The 22,031-nt window shown below is 42.6% G+C and overlaps 1 protein-coding gene across 2 annotated transcripts in view; it reads right to left on the bottom strand.

The window, feature by feature from the left end:
- SOS2 (SOS Ras/Rho guanine nucleotide exchange factor 2) overlaps positions 1–21,886 on the bottom strand; it is a 56,021-nt gene extending 34,135 nt beyond the window's left edge. For both annotated transcript variants that reach the window (XM_074909025.1, XM_074909026.1), the window contains exons 1-6: positions 21,496–21,886; positions 8,472–8,597; positions 5,313–5,444; positions 3,323–3,487; positions 2,386–2,589; positions 796–939 (exon numbers count right to left, since the gene is read on the bottom strand). In XM_074909025.1, coding sequence (XP_074765126.1) covers positions 796–939; positions 2,386–2,589; positions 3,323–3,487; positions 5,313–5,444; positions 8,472–8,597; positions 21,496–21,582 — 858 coding nt within the window. In that variant the 5' untranslated portion in view covers positions 21,583–21,886. The remainder of the gene's footprint in view (positions 1–795; positions 940–2,385; positions 2,590–3,322; positions 3,488–5,312; positions 5,445–8,471; positions 8,598–21,495) is intronic.
- Positions 21,887–22,031: the final 145 nt, after the last annotated feature.

Below are 22,031 nucleotides of genomic sequence, written 5' to 3'. Positions count from 1 at the left end.
GAAAACTTTAGCTTTGTGACTCTCTTCTTTAGTCTTTCCAGTATTTCAATGACCATTAAAAAAAAACCCAACCCGACAAAATAATTGTTAATAACGTTCCCGTATGAGCCACACCAAATCCATGTGCAGTGTCTTCCCTTATTCCTACTTTAATATTCCTATTATACTCTGATATTCCTATTTTCTAGGTCAGTGGGTATCAACAGCACTTTTGCCACGATACTGAACAGTAAGCTTCTGTTCAGTTGCACATCTGTTTTGATACTTCATTCCTTCCCAGAGCCACTGCTTTGCAGAGACGTTTCCCATTCCGGATGTATAACAACACATTTGCCTGAAGAACACATTTTGTTGGAGTTAACTCACTGTCCAGAGTCATACAAGTCACTCATCTCACAGATCTATGTCCAGCTGCTATGATTTTTGGGGTTGTCCTGGGCCTGACACCAATGCCTACAAAAATCAAAGCCCCACTTTCTTTCAGGAAGCAATCTCAGGCAGTTACTTTTCAAATCCACATCCCTGCAGGATCGTAGCAATTAATTCCCACTCCAAAATAAGATTTTAGTTTCGTGCTTACCTGCTTGATACCACTTCTGTGACAGGTAGAAAACACACTTTAGCTTACCTACTGAAGCACAGGTGGGGAAGATCTCTGTTCAGAGCTTATTAAAAGGACATTTTACAACAACGAATTTACTGGAGATATCAGTCATGACCAAAAGTTTACTAAGTAAATAAAACAATCAGTGATTTTAAGAAAACAAACAAAAAAACCCCAACAAAACACCATACCTCTGCAAGATCCTCAAAGCAGCTGCCAGCCAGAGGATGAGGACTACTTTCATCAGTCATTTCAACAGTATCCTCAATCAATCCTAGAAGTTTCACTGTCAACTCATGTATATCTGAAATGTTGCTAAATATCACATCGATATCCTGCAAACATAAAACATATCTTAGTAGTGTTTAGAATAATTTATTTTGCTTACGTAAATATTGGAGCATTTTCCATGAAGCCTGAACCAAGAGGTAAATGGAGAAGAGCCAACAAAAATCTAGGAAGAAAGTTAAATTACGTGGTCTTCCCAGCCCCGCAGGCTTGCCTGGGCACATCCAGCCTTGCACAATTCTCAGCCCAGCGAGAACACCATCCTTCCCAGGCCCGAGCAGCGGCAGTCCTGGTACAGGCTGTTCAGGGCTTTGGCCAGAAATGCCTGGCCCTTTCAGCCACAATTCACAGCTGTTATTTTCCCCTCTGCCAATTCTCTCAGAACACACCAGGAGTTATTTAAAGTGGCTCCAAGGTCAGACCCTCTAAACCACAGGTAAAACTAAAGCAGTTAACTTGGCTACTTTAGCAGAACACTACCCGGGTACAGAGGAGGAACTGGCAGCTTCCTTTTCCAAATTCTACTTTTACAGTTTTCAAATCCCCACATCGCAAACTCACCCAACTAGGCAGCCCCTTCCAGTGACCCACATTCTTCCTCTGACCCCTCTGAAACACGCTTCTCAGAAGCCCTCTCTGCCCCAACCCAACACTGCGGAGCTTGCTTGACCTCCTGCCAGAGCCAAGACCATGGCAAGCTCTTCGTGGGAACAAGCAATCTCAAAATTTCTCATACCCATTCCTGTATAACAAAAGAATATTCCTCAGCTCCAAAATATCACTCCCTGCTCCTCCCATCGTTTTCTTCGTTTGAATTCTATCCCCACATTTGCACAATTCTCTGATATCCTATCAGCTACCGAGGAACCTCCACACCCAGCTGTAATGGGAATGTCTCCTGCTGCATCTCTTTTTAACCTGCTTGGTATCTAAAAATCCCAGTTCAGGTTCTGCTGCCCTTCTTCCTCCCACAGGAAGGATTCACTCATCTCTTGTTATTACTTCTCTCACAAGAACCGAGTTCCTTTTAGACCTTGGCATCCTGAACCCAGAATTTGCCACACATACAATTTCAATCAAATATTTCAATCATTTATCAAATAGAGATTCCCTTCACAGTCAGTCATATGTTAGAGAACCCAGAGCCAAGGGCTGTTTTACTTGTAGTTTCTGCAGACAGGGGCAGGTAGATACCTGTTAATTTTTGTGTTAAGCAAAACTATTACCTCCATGACCAAAGGACTCCCAGCTATTGCTGACATCTGAGAGGGAATCATGTCCATTAAGCTTCGTTCGCTCTGAGAGCAGCACTCTTCATACTATTAATGGCAATTCCTCCATTTTATTTCATATACAGTCAACACTCATTATGCACTGACATACAATAAATCAAATTGAATTTTACCTCCAACGCAGTGAATGTAATATTGATATGTTATGGCTGCTAATGGAGCGACTAGCATTACACATCAATAACCTATTAAAGGACTTACATTAGGTGTGAACAATTTTCTGTTTGATAGGAAAGCTTCCCGAAATACTTTTATTATCAGATTCAGCTCCCGCAGATATTGCCTTTCTTCTGCAATTTCATTTCTCACTAGGTCATAGTAGTTGAGTTCCCCAGAAGAAGAGGGCTCGTCTTCACAGAGAGAAACCAAACCAATGTCATCCTGATCAAACATATCCATCAAAACCTAGCAAAGAAATTTTAAAAATTACATGCAAGCCTGACTTTTACACTTGGCTCAAGCTCAGCTATTTCAATGTGTCCAGAGAAATCCTTTGAGTTTTTAATACAATACTTTCTGTGATCACTTTCACAAGGGAGTAATATTTAAACTTTGGCAGCAGAAGGCTGGATCTGTTGCCAAAGCCATTTTCCCCTTTATACGTTAGTACAACCTAGAAAACAAGTTACAATTCATGCAGAACCAACTTTGAAAACAAGGCATCTTGCATAAGCCTTTGACAAAACCCTCCTGATAAAGATAAAATTAAACAAAAATGTTTTTTATGAGGATGAAAACTAAATGTCGTTTCTGTATCATAAAGAAGGAAAGAGCTGTCATGACAAAGTGACATCAGGAGGACAGTAACACAGCTGAGAAATAAAGGACAACATTTTCTGTCCTTGCATTGTTTTTTAAGTACTACTACTACTGTTCCAAAACTTAACAGGCTTAGCTTAAACTTAAGTCTTTACTGTCACACGAATAAGGAGAGAAGCCTCTGCATTTGAGTAAAACCAGTCTCTCCCTCCTATCCTACTTTGGATATATTTTCTAAAAAAAAAAAAACAAACCAAAAGAACCCAAACAAACAAACAAACAAAAAAACCAACAAAAAAAAACCCCAAACAACAACAAACCACCTCTAGTATCTACCTTTCTATCTGTCCAAAAGACCACTTTAATCCCAACTTCTTACCTTATCAGCGCACATTGATACTTTAATGTCCTGCTGGGAGATCTCAAAGTGTCGTATATTGAAAACATAGTTTCCAGCCAGCTTTAAAATGTCAGCTGAGATGTATTCTAAGACAGCCACAATATACAGAGAGACATGGTAATCTACTTTATAACCTAGGACCTCCTGTAAATCGAAAACAAGAGAAAAAAAAAAAACCAACTATTTATTCCAGAAATTCCTTCGGAATGACAACTAACACATTGAGTTTTCTACTGAAAGTGATCTTGTCTGTGTTAATCATTTACAGTAATGTAATAGGCAGGGCAAAGGACATCAAATGGAAATTTGATCAGCTGCCTCTAAAGAAATGCTTCCAAATACTGCCTTGTGCTATTTTGCTATATACCGACAGATGAAAAGCTACAGAACTTGCAACAATCCTTCCTCTAAAAATAGAGTTCCTTCAACAAAGGGACTTCATTGGAACCACTCGTACTTAAATTTTAGTCTATATCTGTGCTTACTGCTGGACTCTGGCCTTAATTTGGACTTTTCAGAAAAGAGCAGGCTTCATTTTGAATTGTTCTACATGGAAAAACTACAGACTGTATGTTCAACCTGTTACAAACTGTGATCCAATTTAGTCCATCCTTTACATGTGGCTGAACAACTAAGCTATCTGCATCTTTGCATTACATATAACAATTAAAAATTTTAAATAATTAAAAGTCTGAGTAGAAAAAAACCCAGGATGATCATTGCATGTTCTCCTTGTGATATATGCTTTGTGTTCTCCAGAGCATACACCACATGGGCTCTCACTTGTGACAGCACCATCAGGAGTAAGTACGGGTAAGTTCATGCATTTGAATAAGGCAGTATTGTTCTGATCATATTTTGATGAATCTTCCAAAAAACTCAGACTCTCCGCCTATGTCTACACATTTCTAAACCAAGACTTCATAAAAAGAAAGCCAGTGTTGTCTAGGAAGATCTTATTTAATGCTGTTTTCTTTCCTAACATGTCTTCCCCTCTCATTAAATCACAAACTGGGACATTGTATGTAACACACAGTGATTACACCTGAAAAAGTGCTTTAACTTCTGCTTGTGCTTGAATAATGTTTTCTCAATGCAGCTGGACACTGTGGTGCAACAATGCCACCACTGGAGAAAAGCATTTTTTAAGCTACGAACTAAAAGAAAAATCAATAGAAAAAAGAAATGCCAAAAAAGAGCAGTGTTTGAATCAGCCCAAATCTACTGATTCAGCACTGATCTAAACGTGATTTAACATTTATCTAAAAATCAGTTAAATCTAAAAAAAATAATGATAAAAATCCTTTTTTATCATTAAAAAAAACCCCTCGAGGGGCACAGTATGCATACATGCCTACCGTGTGATGCTAACTCCTGACAGTAAGCGAGGAGCTCCATACCTGTTACAAGTAACATGACATCTAAGAACTGAGAGGGCCACTCTCCTCCTCAAAACCCACTGACAATAAAGCATTTGGTCTCGTTACACCTTTGCAGATCTACTCATTTTAAAACCAAGGCATCAGTGACATTCAGCAGCAACTGAAAGGACACTGATACACATCTTAGTTGACAGTATACAAGGAACAGGATCAACTCGTTCTCTCTTCTTCCATTTTGGCTCCTGCAGCATTTTGAAGCAAATAAAGGTGTCAAAACAGTGCTACTGAAGTAGGTAAGGTATTTGAGTTTGGGTTTTATTTATGTTAAAAACCAACTAGTCGTATTTCAAAGTAAAGTAATACATTAAGACGCCAACGTCTACAACATGATGAATTTAGGGATCGACTTTTCTTACACGCTACAATATATTCACACCCTGTTCTATGGTGACTCTCTCTCTCAACCAGTATGAGAAACTTCCCTAATTTCACACAAATTAAAGAAATACTTAAAAGGTTATGCTGGAGGGCAGTAGTAGAGCCGGGTGGGCAGAAGCTGCAGTCATCAGGTTGTTGGTTTAAAGTACCTTTAATAAAGGATGTATTTTGTCCACAGGTAGCAGGAGAGGGTTTCTTCTTTTTCGTTTCTCTATAGCAGACTGCGCATCAGCAATCGCCCACTTGTCTATTGGATGAGGAAATGTCTTTTGAACACGCTCCTGTCCAAACATAAAAAGTACACTTAGTTTAACCGCAGTAATCAAAGAGAAGTTTAAAAAAAACCAAAACTGCAAATTACTTCCCCTGTAGTATAGACAATTATCCTCCTCCTCAGTGTTTGCAACACATTTTCCTAACTGTTCTCTCCTCCTTACCCAACTCAGCCTCACTCTTTTCCGTAATCCCAAACAACCTTCCTTCCTGAAGCACCAAGAACTTCAGATCTCCTAAAACAACTCCTGCTCTGTGATCTTTACATCACAAGAGCAGTAAGAAACCTCAGCTGAGACCAAGAGCCCAAAATATAAACAACATAAGGAAGTACTAAGCAGTTTACAGTCTAAATGTAAAAAGCAAAGTCAGTATTGTTCCTGTTTCGTAAAAGAGTGTAAACTTGCCCTACATCAGATCAAGTTTCTGTCAGAAATGAGAAAGAAGTGCGTGATCTAACTAGGAGGAGGGCTGTGATTCATGAAAAAGGCTGGATATAACACTAGGGACCCCTCGGGCCCACACAGGAGCATCTTTCCCGCTGCACTGGCAGTTACAGTGGCTACAGTTTACAACTCCCACCGCCATGGTAAACTGTAAGCAATTTCAGGTTACTTTTATATAAATTCACATTTCAACAGCTGCTATAGGAACAGTTGAGATGAGCCCCACACCAGAACAAACTGCTTTTGGGGAGCAGTCCCACACTTCAGCATGCCCCAGTTACACACGTGGCGAGACCCCGGCTTCCTGCCACAGCTCCTGGGGCATTAAATGCTGAAAGAAGGAGTCTAAACTGACTGCTGAGGACAGCTTTGGCAACTCTGGAAAAACAGATTTTTTTAGGCTGGACAGCTCCAGGGGGGGAAAAGGCCCACGACCCTGCCCATACTCCAGTTGGTGCTGCCAGGCAGGCCCAGCGCGGTGCCGGACCCGACCTCTGCACCGGACCCGTGACCTGGCCCCGACGAGGCCTGGATGGCAGCTCTTAGAGGAGAGATTTTATAGATGAGCTGAAAAAAAAAAAAAAGGTGAAATCTATATAGCCCTTTGATAAAAAGATTTTGGCACACAGTCTGAAATTTAACAGGAGGCCTGAGGTCGTCTTAGAGGCAGCTTTTAAATATTTGCACGTGGCCGTTTAACGCTCAACTTTCTGCGTCAGCTGTCTGTGCCAGGTAAACACCCGGTGACCTTTCCTCTTGGGCAGCAGCCGAGAGCTCTGCGCCGCTTAACCAAAATGAACTTTCTGTGAGATTCTACCAGGAGATCACCTGCAAAATGGACATAACAGAGACCTTCAACTTAACAGTGTGCTTCATGAGTAACGCACGCCTTTCGTGCTTGGACTGTACTGGTTCCCAGTGTTTTCTTGGGAAGAATTTGAAGGGCTTTTCCTATTTATAAAACCTTTATAATTTGAGATTTTAGACCTTGATCTTGCAAATACTTACGTATAATATTATGCACAAATAGCTCCATTAACTCCAGGCTGTTATGTAAATATCTGCACGATAAACTTTAAGAGATCAGAGCTCTCATGTTTTCTCTGAACAGCTAAAAACAGCTGAGGAGCAGAGCCAGAAGCCTTCATTCCTGGATCTCGGATGCCTGCTGGCAGCACAATCTCACCAACAACCCATAACACAAATCGGAATTCTACTTTCCCTGCTCTGGAAGAGTCTGAACTTACTGACCTACAGAACAATAACGTTTTGAGGAACCCATTACCACTATTTAGACCTAGCCCTGTGTTTTTAAATAAAGTAACTGTTATATTGCCAAGTACAACACTGTTTTATTATTCACAGCTTTAAAATGCCAGGTACATTTCAAATACAATACACAGGATTTAGTGTTTGCTGTGATATTCATAACCACGATTCAGGGAGTTGTCAGTTATCCCAGCAGGATGTCTGTGGTGTGTGCAGTTTCGCACACAGTAATTTGTGGAGCATACACGTACCCAATGAAAAGTTTTAATTCATATGTACACTGGGTGATTTTATCATCTCATGACTCAGGCAGAAAAGCACGGAGTTGGTGTGTAGAACAATCAGTGTTATCTCAAAAACTGTCCTGTGTGCTGAAGGGTTCGATCAGCTGGGAACTGGAGAAAGAACAGGGAGTTCTCAGCTCCTCATCTAAAGTTCAAATCCAGATTCAAGGTAGTAACAATCCTGAGAGCTATTAAGGGACTATTAAGCGTTGCTTTTATTTAGTCATACTATAGTCTTTATGCATCAGTATTACAAAATACATTAATCATAAACCAAAATTAATAATTAATTAAATCAATGTTGAGTAAAGGGTGATTGCTGCCTCTAATAAGAATCTAAAACAGGCAATTAGTTTGTAAATTTATTTTTTTTAAATTTCCACGACACACATATAGAATATTAGATAAGAACTTCATTTTGTTTTAGGCTGAAAATCCTAGACAGAGATTGATGTAAAATTAATATTCTACAACGCTCTAACGGGTCACAGCTACACGAAAGCACTTTCTCCCTCTAGACTCTATAGTGAAGCACACTCCATTAAAGCCCTCATTTTGTAACCGATGACACAAAAGCAGACAGCTGCAATAATACAAGAGCCTCAGTGAGTTCAATAAAGTTCCAGGAACATACAACTCTATTCCCTCAGCTGCACAATCCAGGCCTAACAACAGTAACCTTTCATTCCAATATTTACTTTTTTTCCCCTGCATATTTATGTCAAAGAGTAGGAAAACTTGCAACATCCTTATATTCTTAAGTCCAAGCTGTATGTGAACAGCAGAAAACAAAGTATTCTGCATTTATAAAAATAATGGCGAAAGAAGAAATTCCCACCATTTCTATTCTGAGGCCCTGTATAAGAAAATGAGTTTCCAATTAAGCTTGCTCTGAGAAACCAGAATACCATATAATCTCTTAGCATTATCGGGCTCTGCTCTTCAGATTCTCCTTGCTTTAACTTTAACCTGCACTTCTCAAAATCTCTTATCGATTCTGTAAGCAAGCACTTGGTTTTCCAGTACCTAGGCTTACCTCTACATCTTGGACAGTCCGTGGCTGAGCAATGCATAGTTTGTTTAGCAGCTGAAGTATCAACTCTTCAATGTAATAGAGAGAATCTTCTTTTGCTGAAAGGTTTGGGTGAACCTGTTGCTGAACCTGTCCAAAAGAATTAAAATAATTAGGGTTTTTTTTTCCATTTAAAGCTGTAGAGAATCAGGAAAAAGCAGAGTACTTCTGTACTGTAGTGCAAATTTGCACCCTTCCAGTAATTTCCCACAAATTTTCCTGCATCGTTACGACAGCAGTTCTTACTCCTGCAAAGTTGGCATCTCTGTTCAATTAAAAACTGTTTAGCCTTTATGGCTGGGAAGAAATTTCAAGCCAAAGCAGATTTCTGCCAATGATGCAGCAAAAACAACCACTGTTGGTAATTCTGCAGTTATTCATCCACAGAATGAGTAACATACAGTTACGTTACTAACGCTACTAATGAGTAGTGGGCAACCGTGAACAGAGAAGGAGCACAGACCCACCAGAGGAAAAGACTTAATAAGCAAGGACATCAGGATAAAAGGACTAACCAGTCTGGCAGGGAACTGAATTAATGCGCTGTCAAAACCTGCAGCAATAAAAACCCACGGCCATGACACAGGGGAAGGGCAGGAACAACTCTTTGAGATGCCTCAGAACCCGAAAACTAACTAGAACATGAAAAGCTGTCTGAGGCATGAGAAAGGGAGATGTGGAGTACTCACAACAGAGAGGGAGACCTAACGAAAAACATGAGTCAAAATTCAGGAGTGTCAAGACTAGGAAACGCGCTGTGAGAAAAGCTGACTTCCACCTCCCTCTAATGCAAGGCAGGATCACACCTTTTATCTCGTTTCAGAGAGATTAATCACAGCTTTTGTTTCCAAGGCTAAACTAGCCCAGACAACCTGAAACAGGCAACCTCAGCATGTGCCCGCACAAGCTAAAGGGCCACAACTAATTCGCCCTGGTCCAACGTGGCTATTTTCATACTAAAAATCCCCCCAAACCAAACAATCACCCCACCTTAAAAAAAAGAAGAAAAAAAAAAAGGAGCTAGTCTATACACCCAGTTTCTCCCTGGCAACCTCTCAATCAGGAAAGCACTAACTAGATCTTAAACTATAGCCAAAAGATTCACAAGTAGTACAATCCAGGGAAATTCCCTACTCTCCCCATACAAATTATATGTTAATCATCTCAAAAAAAGTAATCTTACATACTTACACTGGCCTTCTGTACGTGGTTTCAAACACAAGACAAATGGATTAGTAATTTCTTGAGGGAAGACAATAAAATCTTTGGGTCAAATTCTGACCCTCTGAAGTACAGGCAGTTCTCCCTCCAATGATGACGGGTGAGTCCGCAAACACTGGGGGGCTTCCTCCGAATTCAGTAACTAATAATTTCATAGCAATACCTCGGAGGCACTCAATTTACAGCCCTGCAGGCTTTTATAAGTCGTGCAAAAACAAGCCCAACAAGGAAGTAAGGTGTCTGGCTGGCTTCCTTCCCCGCCGGCCGCAGAGGAAGGTGGGCAGAGCTGCCCGGGAGCCGGAGCCACCGCAAGGAACCGCTGCTCCACCTCCTGCTGCCCCATGGCCTGACAGAAATGGGGGAACAAGGCTGTGCTCTGCCCCCACACCTCCACATGAGGAGAGAGAAGAGCCAGGATGGCCAACAGGTAGGGAGAAAAAGTGAAGATCCGTGGGAGGGGACCACTAGAAGGGGCTGCTGCTGTGTATCTTCGACATCCTAGAAGCAGAGGTGATGACTTGGATGGAGAAGTCTACCAACGCACTGCTCAAAGACACCCCCCCCACTTCTGTCACGGACAGGGACCACACGGACCAACAAATGGGAATCCAAATGTCTCAGGGAAGCAGGAGGGGGACACACACACTGAAAATGTGAAAATATACACTGGTGATGACTGGTTTGGAGTTGATAATTAAGGTGGTGGTGAAGAGAGACTGGGGGCTCCTATGAGATCCCCAAGGAGAGACACCCTCCCACACATTTCCAGTGCTTAATTCTGCACTGGCATCCTTCCTCAAAAAGCACAGGTGAAGAAACACCTTAATTAAGCTGTTGTACACTAAGAGAGAAGGGAACACACCTTCTGCTTCTAATCCAGCTGTCCAGTTTTGTCACAGAGTTTTTGTATAGCATCATTTAGTTTTCTGCACCTCGAACATGAACATCTCTGCTTCATGTAACACAGCCGACACATATACAAGACCGTGTACTACTGAACAAAACAACAACAAAAAATCCTCAAGAAAACCAAAATCACTCCTTGAAAACACTTACTTAAGACTGCAGGTTTGCAACAACAGTCAGTGCTTTTCATGTTCTTCCTGAACATGAGTTTAATTCACAAAACAATGGAAAACCAGGAAGCGTCAAATTAAGGTCCCGCTACGTATCTCTTCTACGAGTGCTACTACAGCAAAAGCACTAGCTAGCTAACTAGGAAATAAAATGAAATTATATTTTCCTCCCAATGAAGCCCTAATGGTGCTCCACAGAAATGACAAGGAGCTGTAAGAAGATCAGAAAGGGAAGTGGTGCTCCCTTTAAGACAAGATGGGGAACTCCTGTTTACTGTATCAGACCACAGCCGTTCACTCGCTCATTTTCAACACAGACATCAGTGCCACAAAGAAAATTACTCCACTTGTAACTAACTTCAGTTCAGAGGTCTAAACAGCTCATGCCATCCCCTCCTCAGCTTTCTCAAGAGCACGTGGCTGTCTAACAAGGTTGAGGGCAAGCAAGCTGAGGAGCACACAGCCCTCTTCAAACACTGGCGGAGAATCTCAGCTTCACACAACGAACACAAACATAAGCACTGGGGTCAATTTTGCTTCGAAAGAAGCAAAACTGACAACAAAGCCCAACACTTCTTGGTTGAGACAATCCCAGAGGATTTAGAAATCGGCTTCCGTTTGAAACGATGCTGCCTGCAAGCACTGCAGAAAGGTCCCAGAGGTACCTCATGCACAACCTGGTTTTAAGAGAAGGTATTTTGACATAAGTGCCGTTACTGAGAAAAACCAATTTCTTAGCAAGACACTGTTTCTCACAGCAAAACAAAAGGACAGTTATAAAAGCTGCGCACTGGCTGATCAAATCAGATACCGCTGTATCAAGAACAGAATACTGACTCTACAGTACTCACCTAAACCCTGACTGAAAGGACTGGAAAAACAAGGACAGACTGATAAAACACTGCATGTACCGAAAAAAAAAAAGCAGGAGGAATTACGGAGGACATGTTTCTTACAGAAGGTACATTCGCTGATTCCAGGTTCAGACTGAAATATTTGAGCACAGTTGCATTAGCTGGCATGGAATAACTGTAACTAACACAGGGCTAAATTTTGATCTGACTTGTAACTACTTCCTTTAAGGGTTAAAATACTTAAATCCACAACATGTCACACTAAACAGCAAGAGCTCCACTGCAAGTACTCTGAGCAGAAGGTATTAGAGAAACCAGATTTTTTTAACCTATTTTATCTCCAAAACCACCCAAGCGGAGTCCTTTGAGTCAAGGGAGATTAAGATTAGCAGGGCTATTTTTTTTTTTTACTGTCAATGACATAGGATTATCCCTTCAGGAACCATTCCAAGGAACAGAAATGAACTACCAGGTATGAGTCCCATAAGCATGGCATTTAATCATAGCCTCAAGGCCCTTCTGAAGGACGTGCATTTATTTCAGATGGGAGTTCCTAAGCTGCTCCTTCCCTTGCTCCTCTTTACTTCTCCCTGCTCTTCCACCCCTCCAACACGAGCATATTTGATGAAAATCCAGTGGCAGCTTCATAGGAGCCTCTCCTTCCTACGGCTGCAGCCTTCAGCAGATTTGACAGGGTCCTCCAAGACCTCCACTGCTTAAGAGGAGACTGAAAAACCCCTTCAAGTTAAAAAAAAAAAAAACAAACACGTTAAAAAACTCCCACCCTCCCCCTAGTCCCTTCAGAGAGGCAGGTCCTGCACCACACCACAAAAGCTTCTAGAGAAAACAGGCGGCTGCAGAGATGAAGTCAAGCTCAAAATTCCTTCTCAGCAAGAGGTTAATAGTCCTTACAGGCCCCTGGGAAGAAGTCTGTTAAGACAAGATGAGGATGAAAACTTTTCAAGAACATAAACAGTATTAGCACTAGAAACAAACTGATCTTATTTTTTGGAACTAATATAAGGACAAGATTAATTTTGAACCACAGGAGACCTGGCATGAAGTCTAATAATATCTGGACTTGGGGAAATTCAGAAGTCATGAGTATAAAAGCAATGGCCAAAGGGCCAACAAAAGGCTAAGGGAAAAAAATCACTAGAGTCAAAACTGCAAATAACTTCTTTCTAGCCTGTTCTAATGAGACAAACCAGCAACTGGGCTATACCACCTAAATATATTTTTACATAATACATGTATTTTGGTAGTAAAAACACATTCAGAAGGCTCTAGTTGTTCCATGGTAATCACATGTGCAAAACAAGAGATTGTTCATTAAAAAAACCCCAAAACAAACCCCACAACCAACAGAAAAAAACCCAAACCCATGACACATACAATCTCCAGACAGCATATACCATTACAAACATATAAACTCATGTTCCTGAAAGACTTGACAACAATATCCCATTTCTCTACTTACCTTCAAAGCAACTACATTTTCAGAAAACAGAATTGCAATATTACTTGAGATTTCAGAGCAAGAAGTTTCCAATTTTAAAAAATGCCACCACAAAATCTGCTATCATGAGGACACAACATTTCTAGGCTTACTTTGCTAACAGGATAGCTTAATAAATTGCATGTTGAATTTGTAAACTGTTTGTAACAGAAACTACCCATTCTCCCTTTCCCACAGAGACTGATTTCAACTTAGAAATGATTTATATTTTACTTGCCTCGTAAAAATACAGTTATACTACATCAGCGGACAAATAAATCTTTGCAAGGCTGTTTGTTTACTTGAGGAACAAAGCATATAAATTTGGGAGCAAGAAAAATAATTAGAACATAGAAGTTAAATATTTACTATGGCGGACTGGTTACACTCTTGCCAACACTTGTCAGTATTTCCATACACTGTGTTCAAGGTGATGAAAATACACCACTGGCAAAGAAAGCAGCACCAGGCTTGCCCAGTACCAAGATGCTGAAAGCCAGGAAGAAGAAAAAAAAAATTAATCTGACAAATGTCTGGTTGTACATCGGGTTTTTATTCCTTCTTACCTTTTCTAAAGATAACACTACCCATTAGAAACATAAAATATCTGCTCCGAACGCATTTTTAATCCCTAATTTGGATGATGCTCCAGGGGAAGAGGGAAACCAGATGTAGCAACTTAAAGGCCTGTGATGCTCTTATTCAGTGAAAGATGACAGCATTGATATTCCCAATTTTCGAGTGTAATTACAGCATAATTCTTTAGAAAGAACCACAAAGATTTAGATACTTGAAGAGATATCCCAAATAAAAAGGCACTGTCAACTTATTTTTAAAAATAACTGCAACTAATATCTAACTTTATTTCCAGTACAGCAATTTCTAGATGGCCTGTCCTTCTTAAATTAATAAATGATCATAGAGGAACAGTATGAAGTCACCCCTTAAGCAAAACGGAACATCACAATTTACCTACATAAAGCACTTTAGCTTTTTCACTGCAATTTTCAACATTCTGATGCATGGTTGGCAAAATAAAGTATTCTCATAACACAGTAACTGAGCTGTGAAAAGCATCTTCGGGTGCAGATCATCCGTCAGCTGGTCTGACCTCAGAAACACCGACCGTGTACGGGGGTGGTTAAACAGTCATTTTACACCATCACTTTAGTGTAAATATAATTTTTTCCCCATCTTTAGCTATTTAACTACTATTCTCCTCTTGTATATTCTAGTTGAGGGGATGGGGAATTAAAGGAGATTGGCAATGGGCGGTGCAGACAGGGATCTGCATCCTGAAACAGCATCGAAGACAGTCCTAAGATCTACTGGCAAGTCTGCTTGGCGCAGACAGAAAAAAACACATCGATAATGGACACAAATGCTGCTGAGCTGATGCACAGTTGGTCGATAAATCGCAGACCAAACGCAGACCACCATCCCTCCCAGCATTTTCTGCAATCAGCTGTATGTAGCATGTAACGCACCTCAATGGCACGTGGTAGAAGGGACTGGTGGACTGATTGCTGGCTTCTGCTAATTACTGCACTGAGGGGTTTCTCCTGCTGGCATTTCCCCACCATGCCTCTCTTCTGCAGCATCTACTCTCACCTACGTTTCGTATTTTGTTTCTCCAACATCTTCACAGTCTCTGCTTTTCTACCCAAACGGACAAAATGTCCTTTCTCCAGTTAGTTGCTTCCTTTTATAGAGTCAAGAAGAAACTCAAATGTGTGTATGTTCACAGGTACAGAAACACCTAAATTTTAATCTTAAAAATGGATGGAAAATTAAGTATTATGATTTTATCCATCCATATAAAATGCCCTGTTTAAATTGAGATAAACCCTAAATGAGCTAGGCACAGCCTCTGCCCTACGATATGGAAGGAAAACACCACGGCTGGTGGGGAGATCACTGCGCACACGTCTTATTTTAACACTAACAGCTTCTAATTCTTCCCCAACTCTTTAACACGTCACTTTGCAGAGCTGAGAGCTGCTCTGGGCTCTGAACCCAGCACCCACAGGCTACCTTGCCCCACTTCAGCCTACCTGAGCCAGTAGTGGTTCTTGGAAAGGGCGTGACGTCAGAAGGATTCAAACAGGCCAGTAATTTTTCAATTAGGTCTTCAGAAGGTTTAAAAATAAAAATTAATTCATGAGCAACACAGGCCAGCGGAGCAAGTTTTGAGATTGTATTTTAAGTGAACAGATGCAGAGATACAATAAGAATAAACGGCGAAAAGCAAAGATACATACTACTTGAAAGAAAAAAAAAGGCCAAACCTTAAATTTGGAGACAGTGAAGCCGGCCAGAGTCATTTCTTTGTGAACCAGATGGTCACTGAAATGACATCAAAAAATTAGGGAGCGTAAAGAAGCCATAAATACTGGAAAGAAAGATGTCCTCAGCAGATTTTTTCAGGACTCAAGGAATGGTAGCACACCACTCATCTGAAAAGCCTGGCAGAAAGGGAATAGGTGAGGTAATTATAAAAGCAAATAACAGATTCAACAGCTTCTCTGGAGGAGATCAGATAACGCTTGTACTGTGCGAAGAGGGAAAGAGAGGTGAAAAAGTAGGGGAGAGCAGGAGAGGTGATGGAGAGGAGACAAAGAAATACTGCGCGAGGTGAGGTGGGTCAGGTGGGAAAAGACGTGGGAAATGGGATGAGAAAATGAGAGAAGCCCAGAGTGCCCAGCTCAGGTGGCACACACAGAGGCACGACCACCACAGCGAGGGGGATAAAGGCCCAAGAGCGAGGTGAATCGGCTCAGTTTGTTCTCTCCCTGTGACGAGTTACGCTGGCAAGCCTTTAGGCCAACGCAAATGCTAACTTCCACGCTCCCTTTTCACCACACAGGTAGGAAGTGTTTCTTCTGCTACTGCTGCCAAATTAAATTACACTGTTCCTACTACTTTTAAACACCTCAGATCTAAAAACTACCTTCATTTCACAACAGTGGCTGAGAAAGCTCTATTACCATTTGTCAACTGAAGATTCCACTGACAGTACTTAAGCTAAACAGTGTAAAAAAAAAAAAAAAAAGGGGGGTGGGGGTGGGGGGGGTGGTGGCATGAAAAAAATAGGATTTAAGTAAAAGGACCAGTCCCCTTTGGGTACAAATTTTATTTATGACAGTGAATATTTATGGAAGAACAAAAAAAGCCAGTCTACTTACTGGTCTAAAGCAAGTCCCCTTTAGTAAGGGACTAAACTCAACCTGGGAATAAAAAAGGTCTGGAGGAATTAGCCTATGGTTTACAGAAGGCTTGGTTGCATCCACTTCACAGGGACTTGCTGTTCCCTTCCACACTTCCAGTCACCTCTCAATGATGAGCACCGTGTTGTGAGGCAACAACCAGATCTGTGCTTCAAATTTGTCTGGATCTACCTATTTCACAGGTAATTAAGCATCACCAGCACTTCCCTTATTTCCCATTCTCCCAAGCCATTCGCATCTGCAGCAACTGCAGATCTGCAAATGTCTTCAGAGCTCAAATAAGTGTATTTATTTGAAGCTAAATGACCTAATAGATTTCAAAACTAAATATAACTATTTTAAAACATCACAACAAACAACTTTACAGCTGAAGTTACAATGCTTTCAGTAATAATGCATGCTAATGAAATTAGAATGCATTAAATAATAATCCGTTATAATGACACTAACGCACCAAATAATTCTAACCCAAGGGGGCCTGATCCTGCAATGGAAAATGTGCAGGCAAACTGTCCCCGACAGAGTCGTGAAAAAAATGAAGCAGCCCCTCCACATACCCTATTAATTATCCAAAGCCTAACCACGCAAGGGCTGTGTCATTACACATTAACTCCTGTACATTTTAAACTACAGAGAAGCACTGAATTAACGTAAACGTCAAAAATGTCCTCAAAACTGTCTTTTATATTTCTGTATGCAACATTTGCTAAGAATAAACCCTTTAGTCACGCTCTAGAAATTTGATGAGTAGTCCAGAGCAATAGGGGAATTGTTTTAGAAAATGCAAATAGTGTACAGTGCTATGATTACACCGACATGTGTAGCGCCTGCAGAAAGGGGAGTATTAACTGTTTGATGGTCTCTATTTGTAGATGATGGCAAAATTCAAAATAATACCTATGAGATGCTTGCGAATTTAATTTAGAAAAATCAAAGAACAAAGCAACTGTATACACAGCTCCGGTTTACAGAAATATATTTTTAACTTGCCGGTGGATTTGTAAGAGCACACACAAACGGTAACGCACACTATGGACACATAGGAATATTTTAGGGCAAATAAATCCTTCTATAGTTATATCCAACAACACATTATGTATTATTTTCAAAAATATACATAAGTTCTATGGAGTCACCCATTTAATTTTGAAAACCCATTCCAAATAATTGGGATAGAGGTTCATTCCAGGTAGAAAGGGAAGATGTTTGGCAGTCATGATCCTTTCAGTTACAATTCTAAAAAAAAGCTCTTATACAATGCCTACCCAGTACATTAAAATTGAGACCTTCAGGGGGTTGCTGAGAGTTACACACTCAGCTGCTACCACCGAGATTCATGCATGATTTTCTTAGGCTCCCCTCTAATGCCAGTCTAAGATTAATAGATATAACTTCAAAGGATTGCTATCAACCTGCAGAATCAATTCAGTTCTGGACAGTTTCATCTGGAAGAAAGTTGCCAGTCAGCAAGAACAAGCTTCGGCACGGGATCTGTGCTAGGAAGCCTAGTTACAAAATTCAAACGCCAGCTTTAGAAACAGATTTCATAATTTGACATCTTTCCCCACAAAGACGATCGGGCCAGAAACAGCTCAAAACCAACCAAACCGAAACAAACCCAAACAACAAACACCTGGAGAAATGGAAAAATGGGGAGAGAACAAACTCCCTAATACCACCTTCCCCTCCAGCACCCACCCACCCGCTGCAGGAGAAAAATCTCCCTCCAGGGAGGGTCCTGGTTTCACTGGAAAAGGGTCTGGCCAGACGTGAGGAGGGGGAGCAGGAAAGCCCCTCTCTCGCAGCCCTCCAGGACAGCACTGCCCCGTGGAGCACCAGCTTTCATGACGCTGCCAGTATCAACATCCCAAGGATTGAAACGCAACCAGCCGCGCCAGCGGGGCGTTTGAAATGCATGTGATTTCTGCTGGAACGGCCGCCTGCGTGCCTCGAGAATTATTCAAAGAGACATTGTGATCCTTTAATAAAGTCAGCTCCCAGATTAAAAGCCTTTATAAAGCTTAGGCTGTTTGAAGTGATTTACTTGCTACAAACAGCAGTTCAAGTAACTATAACCTCAGCGACTAGATAAAAATAGTTTTCTTCTGATTTACTTTGACAGGACTTTTATAACGAGTTTCATTATACTCACTTCCTACTTTGGCTTCCAGCACAGCAACAGAAGAAAGTTAAATGTTTTACAGTAAGGACACGCTGGTAAATCTACCAGCTGGAAGAGAGGCAATACATGAAACCGCTTTAAAATATTTTCAACTTACTAGATTCCAAGGTGCCAGTGGATATGGTGATATAAATATATAGAAAAACTATTTAAAAAAATCTGGTGTGTGATGTCTTGCTGTTTAGCTTTGTTTTTTTCCTAAAAATACTCACACTGGTAGGTACAACTTAGCACTCTCTATTCATCTTAAAGATGTGTGACCACTTAAATCCACACAGAATATTGTTCAAAAGACAGATTCTCATCTTTTTTTCACATATTAAAGAACTGATGTATTTTACCATTTTCTTCCCACTCATGATTTGTTAAGTGTCAACTGCAGAGAATTAAAGTAAACGCAAGGGTTTAAAAGTGACTTGGTAAAAAGAAGTGACCTTAAACTTGCTGAATGCATAATGAAAGAGACTGGAGCTCTTCGAATTTAAAGTTCAAGAACCGAGGAAATACCATCTGTTGTTAGTGACCTGTACCAGCTCATTATATCCAGCTCCACATCTTTCTCTATTTCAGAATTAAGATTACTCACACTTTAACATACACCAGGAAAACCAAGAACACTCTTCTCTTCTTCAAGAAGCATTCATTAAAGCGAAAAGCTTTCAAGAATGGGAAACAATACACTCTCTGCACTTGCAGCATAGGCTACTGTGATGAAAACCCAGTTTAGAAGTTCAGAAAACACTGTTCTAGCCATTTAACCAAAAAGTTTCTGAAGCTCAGACTTATCTTTAAATTTTCACCTCAAAAGCAACCTGCTTGAAAAGAACATGTCAAAGCTGGCTGACAGTGGACTTTTAAACCTCTTCAGAACAAAGAGCTTTAAAACTATTAGAACTATTTGAAACCTGTGTCAACTTTTTATAAATCCTGAAACTAACACAAAATCTGATGCTTTGGTGCACACTTTGGATTCAGTGCCACGCTTTTCAGCTCTCCTATAAATAACGGAAATGCTCTCATCTCATTATCAAAGTGAAAATGCAAGATGTAAACAAAACAACCCATAAATTTTCTAAAATGTTCTGGTCTAAAAATCCCCAGCATTCATATTAGGGCATGTGATCTTTTAGAGAATATATTAAAACTGACAGCGTCTCCCTAATAGCCTGACTGCAATAACTGGAACAATGATACAATTTTGTTTTGACTCACTGATACTGCGTGTTCATAAAAGAAATGCACATTACAGTAGGATTGCTTCATGCTAAAGGGTGGGTACTGCAGACAAGGAACTTTCCCAGGAAGAAAAAAAACCGTCTATAAGCAGCTACAAATTTTTACAAGCAGTCACTAATATCAGGACTTTATTTCCTCTAGCTCAGAAAGTCTAAGTTCCTGCTCCATTTCTTTTCACCAAAACCAAATGCACAGACAGTAAGAATTGGTAAGAGCTGCATGAATCGACCAACTCTTACTCTGTTTGTATCTTAGAATGATGAAAACACCTTTCAAGTTTTAAAGAAATCCTTTTGGTCAGACTGATACCGCTACACCTCATGTTTGGGTGGATGCTGGTTGGTGTCAAGGTGCTGTTTATGTCACCCTCCAGTGATCAGGAAAAGAGCAGCTCTTGGTGTTCTCTAAGCTTCCCGAGACACACTAGAAAGCAACTACTATAAGGAGGAGGAGATTCAAGAGTAAAGAATAGAAAATCCAGGATCCTTCAGACGGCGATTAGTGGTTTTTATGCCAGCCACAAGACTACTTAGCTGCCTTCAGTGGCTTTTAATACAAGTGACACAGGACCCAAACCAAATTCAAATCTTTGATTCTCTTTTTTTTTTTTTAATTAAAAAAAAGGAGAGAAAATCATTACCCCACACCATCACTATATGTATTATTGGTAAAAAAAAAAGGCAGAACACCACTCACACGAGTGCTGGCATCACTTGTACCACAGCACAGCCCAGCACCAGAGATGCCGACCAGGCCATTATGTTAACAACTATATAGTGGTATAGAACGGTCCTCAACCTTCGACATGGTAACACACAGCAGGACAACATCACTCCTCCCTCCATGCCCCACCAGCCTCAATTTAACCCGCTCCCTCCGCTATTAGGGGTGCTGATGGGCTGGGGACTACCCTGCTATGCGAAACACATCATAAAAGGATAAATTCCTCTCCCATGACAGGCTGAGAGGTTTCCCACAGAGTTTATCTCGTTTATGCAGCGGGCAGTCGTTTCTTTCTCTTAAGAAAACACAGGCTGACTTGCCCTGTGCCACAGCTGTTGACTCTCTCGCAGAAATCAAACCGACACACAACAGCCAGCGTGTCAGAAACACCTCGGGGGGGGGGGGGGGGGGTCAGCAAGGGAATCTGCTCCGGGGAAGGGGCCAGGAGGAGCTGCCTGCAGAAATGCCGAGGGGAAGGGATGGAAAATTGCCTTCGCAGAGCCCCTCTCAGAGGGGAACTGTTAATATTATCAGCGGCCTCGAAGCGAGCGGCCCAGTTAAGGCGGCAGAGACGGGACTTTTCTGGCGAGTGGTGGTGATGGGGTGGAGGAGGAGAAGCCGCCTCTGACAGGAGGAGGGGAGTCTGCTAAGCACACACCGTCACCTGGCAGCATCTCCGCGCAGAGCAGCGCCGAGGGCAAGACGGGACCACGGGCACCGTCTGGACGTGGGCCCGGGCAAGAGGGGGGGGGTCGGCAAGAGGATCCCCGGAGGCCCCTTCCAACCTCACCCCCCGGCGGGACGGGCGGAGGAGGTCCCGCAGGAGCCAGGCGGGCAGGGGCACCGTGCGGGCCAGCGGCCGGCCCGCCCGGGAACGCTGCCGGGGGTGCCGGAGGCCGCGGAACGGCCTGAGGCGCAGGTGCCGCCCGGCGCCCCCCACCTCGCCCCCCCCCCACCGGCGGCGGACTGACCTTGCGCAGGGCGGGCACGAAGAGCCCCCGCCATTTCGGGCCGGTCTCCTCGCCGAAAAACTCGTACGGTTGCGGCGGCGGCTGCATGGCGCCCGCCGGCGGCTCCTCCGCATCGGGGCCGCCCGCTTCGCCGCTCCCCGCCCGGCTACGGCGCCCGGGGCATGGAGCAGCGGGGAGGGGGAAGAGGAGGGGGCGCCGAGGGGAAGGAGAAGCCGGCGCTCGTCAGGGCCGGGCCGCGCTGGGGCTGTCGGCCGCCGCTGGCTCGCTCCTCACCCCCCCGCCCGGGCGGCCATCACATCCGGCGCGGGAGGGGCCGGGCTGCGGGGCCGCTCCGCCGTGCGCTGACGGGGCGGCGGGTGAGGCGCCCTCGGCCCCGCTCGCTGCGGGCCGCTGCCGCCGCCGCCGCCCTCCGTGCGCATGCGCGGCCGCCACCATGCTGCCCCTCCCCGCCCGCTGCCGCGGCGCCCCCTGCCGGCCACGGCGGGAGGAGAGCCCCCAGGGCCGCCGCCGGCAGGGCTGCGGGACCCCCCCCGCTC

Source organism: Athene noctua, chromosome 6 (assembly GCF_965140245.1).
Source record: "Athene noctua chromosome 6, bAthNoc1.hap1.1, whole genome shotgun sequence".
Classification (NCBI taxonomy): Eukaryota; Metazoa; Chordata; class Aves; order Strigiformes; family Strigidae; genus Athene; species Athene noctua.
This window is presented reverse-complemented; position numbering and strand designations above follow the sequence as displayed.